Source organism: Meriones unguiculatus, chromosome 4, assembly GCF_030254825.1.
Source record: "Meriones unguiculatus strain TT.TT164.6M chromosome 4, Bangor_MerUng_6.1, whole genome shotgun sequence".
Lineage (NCBI taxonomy): Eukaryota > Metazoa > Chordata > Mammalia > Rodentia > Muridae > Meriones > Meriones unguiculatus.
This window is the reverse complement of record NC_083352.1, coordinates 128,030,136-128,046,138: the sequence shown is the minus strand read 5'-3', so window position 1 is coordinate 128,046,138 and position 16,003 is coordinate 128,030,136. Positions and strand designations below refer to the sequence as shown.

General features: G+C 43.5%; 1 protein-coding gene across 1 annotated transcript in view; it reads right to left on the bottom strand.

Annotated features, from left to right (window-relative positions):
• The window catches only part of Pygb (glycogen phosphorylase B), a 42,482-nt gene that overhangs the window by 19,717 nt on the left and 6,762 nt on the right, over positions 1-16,003 (bottom strand). Inside the window, exons 2-3 of the mRNA XM_060383108.1 lie at positions 8,892-8,993; positions 1,896-1,974 (exon numbers count right to left, since the gene is read on the bottom strand). Of these exons, the coding sequence (XP_060239091.1) occupies positions 1,896-1,974; positions 8,892-8,993 (181 nt within the window). The remainder of the gene's footprint in view (positions 1-1,895; positions 1,975-8,891; positions 8,994-16,003) is intronic.

The window sequence follows — 16,003 nt, the reverse complement described above, 5'->3', positions numbered from 1 at the left end:
TCTCCTGAGAGGGATGGAAGGGTGGCTCAGCAGTTGAGAGCACTGGCTGTCCTTGCAAAGAATCCAGATTCACTTCCCATCACCCACATGATAGCTTACAACTGTCCTTAATCCCAGTGGCAGGAGATCTAATGCTCTCCTTCTTCTGACCTCTGCAGGCACCAGGCATGCATGCAGTACACATACAAACATGCAAGCTGGCTGAACACTGATATACGCAAAATTAATTTTTCTGAAAAATAAGTTTAAAAAACTTCCCGAGAGAAATAAAATAAGTGTTTTGAATAAAAATTCGAAAAGGAACTGTGTTAAATTTCTGGCTTAGGCCAGGGATGGCGGTATGTGCCTTTAATCCCAGCATTCAGGGGGCAGAGAAAGGTGGATCTTGGTGGATTCAAGGCAGCCTAGTCTACATAGTGAGTCCTAGGCCAGCAAGGGCTACACCGTGAGACCTCTCAAAGTAAACAACCAATCCAGAAAGCACCTTCTGGCTTAAAAGGAGAGGGCCGAGGTAGATCTCAGTGGTATAGCACTTGCCAGGTGTGTACAAAGCACCCCCAGCTTTACAAAGAAAAGAGAGAGAGAGGGAGAGGCGCTAAGGAAGCAGAAAGAAGCAAGGGAGAAAGCAGTGATGGTGCCACAGCGAACAGTAGCAGATAAGACACATGTCTAATTCACCAAATGCAGACACCTGCAGGGGAGAGGAACGAGGAAGGCCTAGACTCCTAGCCTTGTTCTTCTGGGAAAGAAACTGACCAATCAAGCCATCATGGACTCACACCAAGTCAAAGGAGAGGCTGGCGGGGAGAGGGAGGCATCCAGCTTCAGGCCATGCAGGGCAGCTGACAGGCAAAGGTGCCTGACATCAAAGATCATGAAAGCACTGCAATGGGTGCCCAGGCAGAGGTGGGACACCTGAGGTCAGAGGTGGGTTCCCAACACTGCTGCAAAGTTTGTAAAGAACGTGGAAGCTTCTATTCAGGAAGAAACACAGGTGGTTTGAGTAGGGAGGGCCATGATAGGTTCATGTGTTTGAATGCTTGGCCCTTAGGGAGCAGCACTATTAGGAGGTGTGGCCTTTTGGAGTAGGTGTAGCCTTGTTGGAGGAAGTGTATCACTGTTGTGATGGCCTGTGAGGTCTCAGCAGCTCAAGCCAGTTCATTTCCTGCTGCCTGCTGATCTGGAGGTAGATCTGTGAGATGGGAGATGGGGGGCAGGGCAAGTCACTTCTTTATGTACACTCAAGTACAGCTTTTTGTTGTTGCTCTTTTAAAGAAACATAATGCTTTATAAATCTCAAACGATTTAGTTAAAATTTGAAAGCACAATACATTTCAGAGCATATCTCAGTTTATAAAATAGCAACTTCCAAAAAGGCTGGGCCTGGATACCCTTCCTCCTTACCCCACCACAAGCCAGACTGCTATTTCAGCTTCCATGCTCTTTACCTCACTTGGTCTGTCCCCAGTAGTCTGTAAAATATTCAAAGAAGAAAACAACACCTGGGTATGTTCTCAAATGTGGTAGCCAGAGCAAGCAGTGTGCCCAAAGCTTGGCCTAACAGCAGCCATCAGCTCAGTGTTGGAGCCACAGCCTCACTGGTTATGGGCAATACTCCCAAAGCACTGGCTTTCAAATAGAGTAGTTCTGGGAACCTTCTTGGCACTGACCCAATGCTGACAAACACAACCTTCATGATAATTACAAAGCGCCTGGCTAGAAAAGAATGTACATTTTCCATTTTTTTCTAATGGAGGCAGAGATCAACACAAACACTTTTGCCCATGCCTCTGAGGGAGGCCAGTTTATAGTGATGGATAGGCATCAGGAGCACATGGGACACTGCCTTGCTCTGTGATCCTCTACCATGCCAAGAGGATGCAGGAACAGATTACCTGCCAGCCTCCCCAGGCCACCATTCCCAAGGCCAGCATCCTCCTCTATTTCCTCCAGCTCTTCCAAGTCCAGTCCCAACTGCAAACAAAAACAGGTGACATTTCAGTACCATTTACTTACTGCTCCTCCTCTAACAAGTTGAAAGTATTTAAATTTTGAGTCTGATTTCCTTCGGACTTAAAATTCAATGGTAAAACTTAATAATAACCAATTTCATTTCACAAAAATGAAAGTTTTTAGATATTTCAAAACCCACTAATTGTGACCATTCAAAATTAGGTGCAGCGCCCTTTTCTGTAATCCCAGCACTCAGGAGCCTAAACCAGGAGGATTCCCAATCCAAGGCCATACATAGTTGGGCTACAGACATAGTTGAGATCCTTAAAGAGAAAAGAAAAGTGAGGAGCTTAACAGCTCTAAGTACTTGTTGCAAGGCTACTGCCCAACTTACGGGGAGCGGATTTGACAAGCTGCTTGGCTCTGGTTTTGATGAAATCCAATGTACCTACTTTTTTTTCTTTTGTTGATTATGCTTTTTCATGTCAAAAATCTAATGTCCCATACAAGGTGTAGTGGTTTGAGTAAGGAGGGCTCCAATAGATTGGTGTGTCTGAATGCTTGGCCCTGTAAGGACAGCAATATTAGGAGGTGTGGCCTTTTGGAGTAGGTGTGGCCTTGTTGGAAAAAGTGTGTCGTTGTTGTGATGGGCTTTGAGGTCTCAGAAGCTCAAGCCAGTTCATTTCCTGCTACCTGATGACCTGGAGGTAGAACTCTCAGCTTCTTCTCCAGGACCATCTCTGCGTTGTGCATGCTGCCATGCTCCTTGACATGATGATAATGGACCACACCTCTGAAACTATAAGTCACCCCCAATTAAATGTTTTCCTTTGTAAGTGTTGCCTTGGTCCTGGTGTCTCTTCACAGCAATAGAAAGCCTAGCTAAGACACAAGGTCATGAAGATTTACCTCCATATATACCTCTGAAATGCAGATAGTATAAACTCCTACAGCTAGATCTGTGACCTATTTGATTATTCTGTCTACTCAGTGTGAGGGAGGGGGTCCAACTTCACTTATCTGCTGTGTTATCCAAGTATCCAAGCATCATTTATTTAAAATACTATTCTTTCTCCATTGAACTATTTTGGAATCCTTTCCTTTTATTTTATTATTGTTGTTTGAGATAAGATCTTCCTATGCAGCCCTGGCTGGTCTCAAACTTGCAATTCTCCTCCTTTAACCTCCTAATTGCTGGAATTATGGGTGTACACATGCTCCCAAATCTGTTCCTGCTCCTTAATGTGTGTGTGTATATATGTATACATATATATGTGTGTATATATATATATATATATACACACAATAGTGTAGGTGTTACAAGGATATTTGATTCTATGTGAACCCCGAGATTGTGAACTGTGAAAACCTGTTTCTACCTGTGGAGTGGCTCAGCCCTAGCACACACTTTTAATCCAAGAACTTTCAGTTTTATTGGAAACAGGTGGTTGCTGTGTGGCTCAGAGCTAGCACACACTTTTAATCTAAAAGTTTTCTGTAAAAAGGACTAAAAAAAGTTAACCCCAGGTCAAGAGGCAGAGCAAGAAACCAGCTGACAGGAATTAAACAGAAAGGAGGGATTCTGAGTTGATTGGTATTTAAGGCAGCATGGAGAAGAAGGGGCTTTTGGTTTTTTTCCTCCTGGGCTGTCAGCTGAGCTAGTAAGCTTTTGACTTTTCGTTTTTTCCTTCTGTGCTATGAGCAGAGTAGAAAGGCTTTTCCTTCTGGGACATCAGCTGAGTAAGAAGATCAGCTGGGTGCTTTCTCTGCCTCACTGAGCTAGTAGATTTTCACCCCTAAGTCTTCTTTGATAAAATTCAACACTGGGATGTTCATTCTTTATAACAACACATAGGCAATACGTACGAAAATCAAACAAACTGGACTGCATAAAAGTTTTAAGCTTTGCGAGTCAAAGGACACTAACAACAGAGTAAAAAGACAACTTAAATAATGGGAGAAGACACCTTTGGTGGCACATGCCTTTGATCCCAGCACTTGGGAGGCAGAAGCAGGCAAATCACTAAGTTCAAGGCCAGCCTTGTCTACAGAGTGAGTTCTAGGACAACCAAGGTTATACAAGAAACCCTGTCTCGAAAACCAAAACAACAACAAAAAGAATGGTAAAAAATATTTGTAAACCTCAAATATTAGGATATTAGTATCCAGAATAAACAGAGAAATCTAGAAACAGTCAAATGAAAGAAGCAATGTGACTCAAAATTGGACAACTATATTTGAGTTGTCTTTACTCCAAAGATATGCAAATTCTCACTAAGCACAATATCACCAACCACTGACCATCAAAAAACGGCAAATCTGTCTCAAAAGAAAAAAAGAAAAGAAAAAAAAAAAAAAAAAAGCAAATCACAGCCACCAGGAGGTGGGAAATGTCAGTCAGTGGTACAACACCAGCCTGACACACACAGGAATTCAAGTTCAAGGCCCAGCATCAGAAAAGAGAAAAAGAGACAGATGCTATATACACTTCTAAAATTACTTCTTAAAAATAAAATACACTTATAATACACTTCTTAAAATTACTAACTGCAGGGTCTTACCAAGCTCTCTGTGCACTTGTGTTCATGGCACCATTATTTCTGATGTCAGAAGGTAGAAGCAGCCATGTTCATGGGCAGATGAATAAATGAAACACACATATGTTTCATTTGTGGCACACACATATGATAAAGTGTGTTCCGCCTCGACCAGCAATGAAGGGAGTTCCAGGACCCAAGGAGAGCCAGAAACGCTGAGATGACGGAGCAGCAGTGCCACTGATTCTCTGGCCGGCCTCAATGATTCAGGCTGTACTAAGGATTTGTATCTATTTATTTACTTTTTACAACCTGATGTCTTTGCTTTTGCAAGTGCATTAAGTTTATCCTGTGTTAGCAGCTGGAGCTACTATGGGGAATATCTGTTCTTACAGGATACAGGCAATTAAAAGTGTAAAGTTATAGGAGCTCCACAAGGACCAAATATATCTGGGCACAGGGTCTTTTCTGAGACTGACATTCAACCAAGGACCATGTATGGACATAACCTAGAACCTCCACTCAGATGTAGCCTGTGGTAGCTCAGTAACCAATTGGTTTCCCAAAGTGAGGGGAACAGGGACTATTTCTAACAGGAACTCGATGACTGGCTCTTTGGTCTCCCCACCCCCGAAGGGAGGAGCAGTCCTGTTAGGCCACAGAGGAGGGCTTTGCAGCCAGTCCTGAAGATACCTGATAAAACAGGATCAGATGAATGGGGAGGAGGTCCCCCCCATCAGTGGACTTGGAAAGGGGCACGGTGGAGATGAGGGAGGGAGGGAGGGAGGGACTGGGAGGGAATGAGGGATCGGGACACGGCTGGGATACAGAGTTAATAAAATGTAACTGATAAAAAAAAATAAAATAAAAAATAAAAAAAAAAAAAGAAAAAGTGTAAAGTTGTTACTTAAAAAAAAAAGAAAGAAAAGAAAAGAAAAGAAAAGAAAAGAAAAGAAAAGAAAAGAAAAGCAATGAAGGCCCAGCACACACTGCAACACAGGCGGGTGCTTTCTCTGCCTCACTGAGCTAGTAGATGTACCTTCATGACGCTGTGCTAAGGGTACTCTAGTTATATTCATGAACTACCCAGAACAGACAAAGGCACAAAAACATGAAGAACAACGGTGGCTTCCAGGGCCTGGGGTGGGTTCGATATAGTTTCAGTTTGGGAAGGCGAGGTTCTGCAGATGGTGGTGGTGACGGCTATGGAATGCCATGAATGCACTGAATGCCATTCAGCTGCACATAAAAACAGCCAAGATGGCAAACTTTATGTAATATGAACTTTTCCACAGTTATTTTAAACTGAAAAAGAGATTTACCCTCAACAGGTTTATTTCTGGACTGTCCAACCAGAAATAATTGGTGGCTTATAGATATGACCTTCTGCCAGTAGGACCCAGGCCTGGTGACTGCAGATTTTACAGTAAGTTCTGAAATTGGGAAGTGTGGGTCTCCCAACTGGTTCCCTTTAGAGACTGTTTTGACTGTTCCTAATTCCTTGGAAGTCCATCCAGGTACGTGGATCATTTTGTCAGACTCTGTGAAGTAACTGACTGGGATTTTAAAGAGGACTGGACTGAATCTACTGGACTGAATTAGTGTGGAAGGCTCTGTATCTTAACAATATAGGTCCTCCAGGCTGTTATCGGGAAATGTCTCTTCCATTTTTAAGCCTTCCTTAGTTTCTTTCAACTTGCTTCCAGAGTATAAACGCTGTGTGGAAATGGGAGGCATATTTTTTTGTTGTTGTTACATTTATGTAGTAGAAGTCTTGGTTTCTTTAAAAACTCAGTTATGTTATGTAAATATGTTTTTGTTTTAATCCCAAGTGTGGGATATGGACCTGTTTTTAGTTTGTCCACAGCTGTTAACTACGATTGCCTCGTGCGGGCTCGGAGAGGGTTGCGCTCTTTGCCAGCTGCAGACAGTTTAATTCTGAAGACTCTGAGGAATATAAGTGCCAGAGCACTGACAGAAAGAGTCTGAGGAGGAAGAAGGCTGCTACGTTTGTTGTTTGAACTGCTGGATATATGGACTACAACAATTGGAACTGCCCCAAGAGGCTAAGTCTAGAGAGGTCTAGGTCCCCCTTCCCTTCCAACCTTCTTTCTCTCCTACCTAGTGTTGGGGGATTGAAAGGAAGAAGAGGCTTAAGAAACCCCAATAAAATAGATTTAAAAAAATATGTGCAACACATTTACACCTATTTTATTCTTTCTGATGCTACTATAAGCAGAACTGTCATCTTTATTTCACTTTGGATATTAATCAGCAGATATATTAAGATAAAGATGGTTTCTGCAGATTGATCCTATATCCTGAAAACCCAGACACTCCCTTGCTAGCTCTAGTAATTTCTTAGATTTTCTAGTTCATGTCATCTATACATACATGGCTTTACCTCCTTCTAATCTGGGTGACTTTCATTTCCAATTCTTGCCTAACTAGCGAGAACCTACTACTGTAGAACACTGAGACACTGTAAGCAGACATCCTTGCGCTATTGATGCAAGCTGGTTAAACCCAAGATGGGAGATACAGTGAAAAAGACAGCAGAAACTCTTGCAAGATAAACCGATTTCCAACAAATAAGCCACAAAACAGAGAAACGAACAACAACAACAAAAAGATGTGAAAGGAAATTTAGGAGATTTATCAATCAATTTCAAACATTCTGTTTTAAAAGTTCTAAGGCTATCTGTGGCTGGAGAAATAGGTCAGCATTTAAGAGTACTGGATGCTCTTCCAGAGGACATAGGCTCAGTTTCCAGCACCAAAAGGGTGGCTGTCTGTAACTCTAGTTCCAGGCAATATGGTGCCCTCTTCTGGCCATGGAAGGCACTTCATACACATGGTACACAAAACACCCATACACATTTAACAAAAAAAAAAAAGGAAGGAGAAGGAGAAGAAATTCTAAGGCATTCAGAGCAGTTTATATGTTGCCTGAAAAGCTGGTGTTGTCAAAAACTATGGTCAATATCTTAGGGGTCATAACAGGGGGGTGTGCCTGAGTCCACGTTCTCTTGAGACCATACTGAAGCCCTGAGTTAAAGCTAGTAAGAATACTTTTCATAAGCACATAAATTTTTCTATAGCACAAATGTTTTCCAGCCCACTGTTAACACGTTCACTCAGAAGAAAGCTGAGTCTTCTGAAGGCCTAGCTGTGAAGGTAAACTGTACCATGTCATACCTTGAGAGGTAACTGGATCATGAAACTTGTGACCTCACAGGTAAGTTGAGCCACTGATGAAAGCATAGGCTAAGTAAAGACTAGTTAAAAGAAATGGGTCAGGGCTGGAGAGATGGCTCAGCAGTTAAGAGCACTGGTTGCTCTTTCAGAGGTCCTGAGTTCAATTCCCAGCACCCACATGGTGGCTCACAACCATCTGTAATGGAATCTGATTCCCTCTTCTGGTGTGCATGAAAACAAAGTGTTCATATACATAACAATAAATAAATAAATCTTTAAAAAAAGAAATGGGTTGCTGTGGGAAGGCACCTGGTAAGAGTGGACTTACCCCTGCTTCTCCGTCTTGGATTGCTGATGCCCTGGAGGTGAGCAGCCACCCCTGTCACCAAGACATGCTGCCCATCTCAGGCCCACCAAAGCTGGGAGCCAAAATGAACATTTTTTTTCTTTAGATTTCTCAAAAGTATTTTGTCACAGCAATAGAATGGTGACTGACACATCCTCAGAGAAGGACAGTGGTCTCCATCCAGGCCCACACCCATGCTGGACTTATGTCCCCTACCAGGCCCCCAAACTCCTCTTACCTAAGCTCTGAACAAAGAAGGTGGGGTGCTGCAGTGTAGGGGAAAGGACTCCTCTCTAAAGACCTTGGTTTAGCCATGCCAGCAAGGAGGAGCCTGCAGGGTCGCACCACAGAACTTCTCCATCTGAGACTAGTGTCCCAGAGCAGAGAGAAGGCAAAGGCAGGCTGGGAGCTAAGCATAGCTCTGCTGAGGCTACATATGACCTGTGTAGGAATCAGTGCAAAGAAAATGCTGTAATGAGGAGCCTGCATGACTGGCTTCTTCCATGGGAAGAGGGCATTTCCACACCTATACAGCACAATGCTTTCAGGAGCATGTCTTGATGGGGGAGTGAAACCAAATGGACCATGACCTATTCAAAACCTACTTCTGGAGTGGGAGTGGCAAGTGCATGTCTAGAAACTTCCAAACCACAGCATCATCATTCAACTCAGTCTTCCCATAGTAACTCCATTAATTCCCTTATAATCTTACGTTCTCCCCTTGAGGAAGAAGCGTGTTGCCTGCCAGGCACAATATTTCCTGATGGGGTAGAACACGCCAGAGCACAGGTGTCCATTCCCAGAGGACACAAGTCCTAACATCAGTGATGGCTCTGCAGGGGACAGACTGAACATACCTGGTAAGTGGCTTCATCACATGCAGTCTGAAGGCCCAGGTTCACCATGGTGTTCTGCAGCGTGCGGCCCATGTAGAACTCCAGGGAAAGGTAATAGATGCGCTGAAGATGGAAGGCAAAGAATCTTAAGGTTCCGTTCTAGCTGCACACTGGGAACACACAGCAGGGAGGGAGTCAGGAAGCACCTAGGTAGGACTTTCAGGTCAACTCAATGCTGACTCGTTACTTGCAGGGTAGCCCTACCCTCCTGAGTCTCCAGCACACAGATCTGACTCCTGTAACAGAGGAGTCGGGTCATCCTGGAACCCGGGAACAGATCCCACAGGGAGCTAGCCTGGCCTCTTAGCAGCTGTGTGCTCTAAGACAGGCTGTTTTTGCTGGCCTGACGTGGGATAAAACAGCCTACAAAGGAGGAAATGGTTCCAAGTATTAAATATAAGCAGGCCATGGTGCGTGTTCCTGTTGCTCCAGCTGCTTAGGGGGCTGAGGCAAGGTGATGACTTAAGCCCAGAAGTGTGATGCAAACCTTGATGACATAGTGAGACCACATGTCCTAAGGGTGACTTCTTAAACAGGAATGCAGATGCTGGCAACCTAGTGAAGATACCATTCCCTCAAGGTGAAGTCTGGTTTTTACTGGCTGTGAGGAGGGCTTGCTTGGTGTGGGGTGTGGGGTATGTGCATGACTTAGTCAGGTTTACTTGGACTGTGACCACACACACACAGTGCTGCCAGAACCGACAGGTTCTAAGAACTACTGTCAACACTCAGAAATCCGCACACCACAAACAGGTGCTGACATGCAGAGACATCTGGGAAGGTACTTTCAGAGCTGTTCATCCCCAAGATGAGAAGGCTCTTAGCTAAATCCCCTTATCTACCTGGTGAGAGTGCCCAAAAGAAGAATATGATGCTTCCACCTTCTCCCTGATACTCCATTAACCCCAAAGCAGTAACTCCTCAAAAACAAAAGCTAACACTGTCATGTTCCTGGGCAGACTTCTGTTACACCCTTGTCCTCTCCCTCAGGCTCACTCAGCATTGCAGAGAACCCCCACAAACTTGCTGAGTCTGTGAGCCAAGGCAACATTACCACAGGCCCTGCCATTTTGTCTAAGGATTCCCTTAAAAACTGTCTGCTCCACAGAGTTCTCTAACAAATCATTTCCTGTCCCTCTGAAAATTGCCTGTACCTACACTTCTTTCTGCCCTGTGCACAAGGTATTTAAACTGTAATCATCTGCCACTACCTCTCATTCTGATATGTGCCTGGGCCCGTGCTTTCTCCAGAGGCTGAGGCAGGAGGATAATACTTCAAAGCCTGTGTGGGCAACTTGGTGAGTCCCTGTCTCAAAATAAAAAAAGTAAAAAGCTGCAGGGAGGGGTGGAGAGATGGCTCAGCAGTTGAGAGCACTTGATGCTTCTCTAGAGGAGCTGGGTTTGGTTCCCAGCAACCCCACCATGGCTTGGCTCTAAGTAACCACACCATGGCTGATAGCTGGCAGTAACTCTAGTCCTAGGAAATCTGGTGCCCTCTTCTGGCCCCTGCAAGCACCAGGCACATATCCAATATGCAACGCAACATTCATATATACATTAACTTTTTAAAAAAGCTCAGTATATAGCTCAGGGATATAGCACTTCACCTAATACAGACAAGCACATACTTCAGTGTACTCTTTCTCACTCAGGCACACACTCCCAGGCACCTTAAAAGAATTCTCCAAGCATACAACTGGCAGTCCAAGAGGATGATGCTTACCTGAAAGCCAAGCAGGGAAGATGGGACAGGAAATATAATAGGCGAAAACTACACAGCATCTACCACGGAATGAAAGAAGTTCATAAACACAAACTCACTTCCCAAACATCAAGGAACCACAAAGGATCCAACTGAGCACAGACAAGAGAAACCAGGAGACAGGGGAAGATGTCTTCACATCTCCAGCCTGTACGAGTACTTGCCCAGGAAAGCAAACTCACACACACGCTGAGCGTGGAGGTATACTCCTGTAATTCCAGACTCAGGCAAAACAAAAGGATCACAAGTTCAGGCTACATCAAGGAGAAGGACGAGGAGAAGAGGAAAAGAAGGACAGGGAAGGAAAGAAGGAAAAAAGGAAGGAAGAATGAAAAAGGGAGGAACAAATAGAACAGAACAAGAAGTAACTTTTGGGACATGGAATATTTAACCTATGAAATAGTGTATCTCTATGTACTAAAACATGAGATGGTCAAAAACAAAAACTCACCTCTCAAAGGTCACCATGGAATACAAGGAAGAGCAAAGCCAGAAACAAAAATGTGGCTTGAGTAAGACTGTACAAAATGAGATGTGAAAAGAACTAGAGAAAAAATACTGATATTCATGAGACAGAACACCCAACACAGGCAGAGTTAGTGTCCCAGAAAAGGAAATAAAATGTCAAAGGAGAAGACAATTCCAGAACACTAAATCTAACCACTGGGGAGATATTATATATATATATTAAAAGTCACAAAGTTAAGCGTTTGGTCTGTGCTCCCTCGTTCTTTATTTAATTATGTGAATTAATATTGAATTTCTAACAAATTCTAATATCCTTTAAATGACAGAAACATACTGCAGGGTAAGAAACAAGTCCCTGGACAGCTATAATCGCACCTGCTGTCACAACTGGTTCACAGTCCATTGCTTCTTGGCTTTTTAATCACCTTATGCCTTATTTGCACTACACTTGAGCCAACTTATTATTTTACAGAGCTTCCAGAGTGCAAAGGAAGCCACAAACCCTGTCTGGGTGAGCTTTATCACCATGTGAAAACAAAGAGTCTAGCTAGCTCCCTGCTGCCTGGGAAATACTGAGTGCTTAGGGTGTACACACAGGAATTCCTTTTTGCTGTATACAGTAGCCCCAACCTTATCCAAGGGTGAGTTCTGAAACTCTCAACAGCTGCCTAAAAGTAAACTCTACATGGGTTGAGCATTTCTCATCTGACTTTTTTTTTTTTTTTTTTTGGAAGAAAGATGCTAGGTCTATGCAAATACTCCAAAATAGAAAAATACTTCTGGTTCTTTGCTTTTGTGATAAGAAACTGTCAGCCAGTATGTACCCATGTTTTTCCATATATGTGTAGATATATGCATGTATATATGAGCTTATTTTTATAAATAGCAATAATGAAAAGGAAGTATATTATTGCAATCTAACAATAACAAGGAATACATTACAATAAAGTTATGTGATTACATATCTTACTTTGCAACACTATCAGCGACCCCAGCATATTCTTTTCTTCCTTTAGGTCAAGAATGTTCACCTGTTTGTGTAAAGGAAGCTCTTTATAGCTTCTATGTGACATGAAAATTGTCAGCATTGTCCTTGTGTTTTGGGACCAGCCAATAAAATAAGTCATTTGAATACAACATTATAATACTAAAATAGTCTGCATAACAACTACAAGCACCACTAAGTGGCCAAAGGGCAAGTAGAATACACTGGACAAAGGAATGACTCATAACCCAGGCAAAGCAAACAATGGCTGCCAAAGCCCACTGCAGTGCTCTGAACAGTATGCAAACCAAAGCTTATGGTGTCAGTACCGGAAATGGGTTACCTCTTTTTGAGTTGTTGGTCAGAGGGATCTCATAAATCTGCCTCCTAAACAATACAGACCACTGCTCTTTGCTTCCTCCCTTCCCCGCCCCCCAGAACCTGATGAGTAATACCTATTGCTGAAGATACCACATACTTGAGTTACAGGACACGGGAAAATCAAGCTAGTACCAACTGGAAGTTTCATGCCTACTAGCCAGTTTTCATCCAACCACGAAAACGGACAGCAATGTGTTGGCCAGTCTTGTTTTGTTGGTTTAAATTTTATTTATGTATATGGGTGTTTCATTTGCATGTATGTCTGTACATTTGTTACAGGTTACTGGGTCCCCTAGGACTGGAGTTTTAGATGGCTGTGAGCCACTGTGGGAGTGTTAGGAAGTGAAACTGGGTCCTCTGCAAGAGCAGCCAGGGCCTCAACTTCGGAGCCATCTCTCTAGCCCATCAATGATTTCTTACAGCATTACCACATCCTCACTTAATTTTCACCTTAAGCTGCATTTAAAGGATGAGAAAAACCACTGAGCTACAGCCAAAATTACATATCACACTTCCTCAGCAAAATCCCATTATAGACACCATTCACTGAACTCCATGTCTAAATGCCTTTCTGGTTTCTGGGCTCACGAATTACATATCCATTACAATATCCTCAGAACCCTATTCTGCAGACCAAGGAAAAGGTATCCCTATGTCATGCTGGTTACTTGGTTCATGACTGCTACGGCTTCAGTGTGCACTGTCCCCTACAACCTTAAAAGCTCAAGTGTGTTTGAAACCGTTGGCCCCACCCCCACCCTCCAGCTAGGCACACTGCCATGGGGAGGTTATGAGCTTAGCTAGAGGAAGTGGCTCACTGGGAGTTTTTAGTCCAGCCCCATTCAGCCTTTTTGTTTCCTGATCCACCCAGATATAACAAGTCATGTTGCAAGCTCATATTCCATACCTCTCCGCTGTGGAACCATGATCCAAAATTGATTATTCCTCTAAGTTTTTTCCATCAAGTATTTTGTTCCAGTGACAGGAAAAGTAGTAGAGTGTCTTATGTCAGGAGTTACTGGTTTTGTGTTTTTTAGACATGAGTCAAGGGTCTTGGTATGTAGCCTAGGCTGGCCTTGAACTTGAGGCAATCCTCTTCTGCATCAGTCTCCTGAGTGATGCTATTACAGCTATATGCCGTCTAGGCATGTAGATGGCATACATACATACATACATATATCAGGAAGTAATCTTCCTGATTCAGACTACAAAGTAGCTGGGTTAGGTGGTGCCATCACAGCCAGGCTTAAAGCCTTGAGGGTTTTGTTTGTTTTGCTTTTTTAGAGACAGGGTTTCTCTTTGTAACAGCCCTTGCTGTCCTGTACTCACTGTGTAAACCAGGCTGGCCTTGAACTCACAGCAATCCACATGCCTCTGCCTCCCTGAGTGCTGGGATTAAAGGTGTGTGCCATCACACCCGGATAAGCCTTGCTCGTTAATAAGGAAAAAAAAAAAGTACATCCTGATTTACAAAATTGTTTTCTTATTTTTGTTTTTCATAACTGTCTTGCACAACTGTCTCACTCTGTAGCCCAGCTGGCTTCCAACTCACAGCACTCCTGCTTTAGTCTCCTGACTGTAGCAAAGGACTACCACACCAAGCTCATTACATCTTACTTGTATTATTTAGTAGTGAGACAGCTGAGCAAGTAGATGGCAACACCTTATTAGTGAGGATGTTAGGGCTGAAGCAGCATAAGTGGCTCCCCACTACGGAAAAGTGGTAAAGGGCGCCAAGACTGCAACTAACTTTCAGACAATTCGGAGGAAAAACTGTTTACAGACAAAAAGACCTGCCAATTACGTTACACTATGCAAATTTGGGGCATTCTGTGTATGAGTCATGCAAATCTTATTTTGTTTTGAGACAGGATCTCACTATGTACATCAGGCTGACCTCGACTCACAGAGCTCTGCCTGCCTGTCTCCCAAGTGCTGGGAGTAAAAATGTTCACCACACACTCAGCCTCTTGAAAGCCTCTTATAGTCTACAACCATGTAAAATAAAGTTGTGAAAGTCATATAAAGGGCAGGCAGTATTGCTGGCCATGATCAAGGCCCTGAGTTCAATCCCTAGCACCAAAAAAATACTACTTCTTTTGTGTGTGTGTGTGTGTGTATGAGTTGTATGTACATGTACAGGGGGAGCTGTATACATTTGTGTGTCTATCTAGAGGCCAGAGGAAGGCATCAGGTGTCCTTCTCTATCATATCACTCTCTACCTTATCCCTTTGAGGCAGGGTCTCATACCTGGAGCCCATGTTACGTCTTTCAACTAAGCTGGCAACCAGCAAGCCCAGCAATCCTCCTGCCTCCACGCACTTCAATGTATGATTACAGGCAAAGGCCACACCTAGCTTTTACCTGGGTGCTGAGATCAGCTGAGCCATCTCTCTGGGACAACCAAAATATGTAGGAACTATTTTTATCATTTTAAATTATGTTTGTATGTGGGTCTGTGTGTAGCTATGTGCACATGAATGCCAGTGCCTAAGGAAGCCAGAGATGTCAGACTGCCCAAGAGCTGGTGTTATAGGTAGTTGGGAGCTACCCAACGTGAGTGCTGGGGTGTACTCAGGTCAACAAATAGTACAGACCAGATGGGAAGCTCTAGGGATGACTGTACAGTACAAGATCAAACTCTGGAGGACAGGCCCAGCTGCCAGAACTGCAAGGCCAGTCCATAAACAACCAGTCAGCAGAATTCATTCCATAAGGCTTTCAGCCCTTACAGAATGCACTAAGATATATATATATATATATATATACACACACATACATATACACACTTAGTCTTCATGGCCAGAGCACCTAAACCCTTGTGTTTTGTTTCTATCATTTTTCTAAGTGGTGAGAGTAATAAATGCAAAATGAGCATTGCAGGGGGCACGTGGCACAGACCTATAATGCCAACAGAAGGGCTGAGATGGAAGGATTTGGAAGTGGAAGCCAGCTGGGGACTACACAGTGACTCCTTGAGTCAAACAATAACAAAAAGCAAAACAAAACAAAGCAAATGACAAGGAGTGTCTTGTTATCCAGTCACATCTGACTTTATGTTCATGATGTAACTTTGAGCAAGCCACAAGAATGGGGACTGACTGCCAGGGGAATCACACAGGTGATTCGAGTGATTGATGGCTAGACAGTTTGGGCTCAATCTGGCCTTGACCTTGCTAAGCAGATGAGAATGAGCCTGAATTTGATTCTCCTGACCTCACTAGGGTGCTGAGATCGAAGTGTGTGCCACCATAGCCTATGTATGCAATGGCTGGATCAAACCCACGTCTTTGCACACACCAGGCAAGCATTTGGACAACTGTACCCTTCTCCCCACTTTTAAATCTTAATAAGCTTACTGGCTTTACCTCATTCTGAAATTCTATTCTGTAGCACTCATGGATCCAGATTTACCTGAAGAAGGTTTGTGGTGGTCTGACTAGAAACGGCCCCCATATCCTTATATATTTGAATGC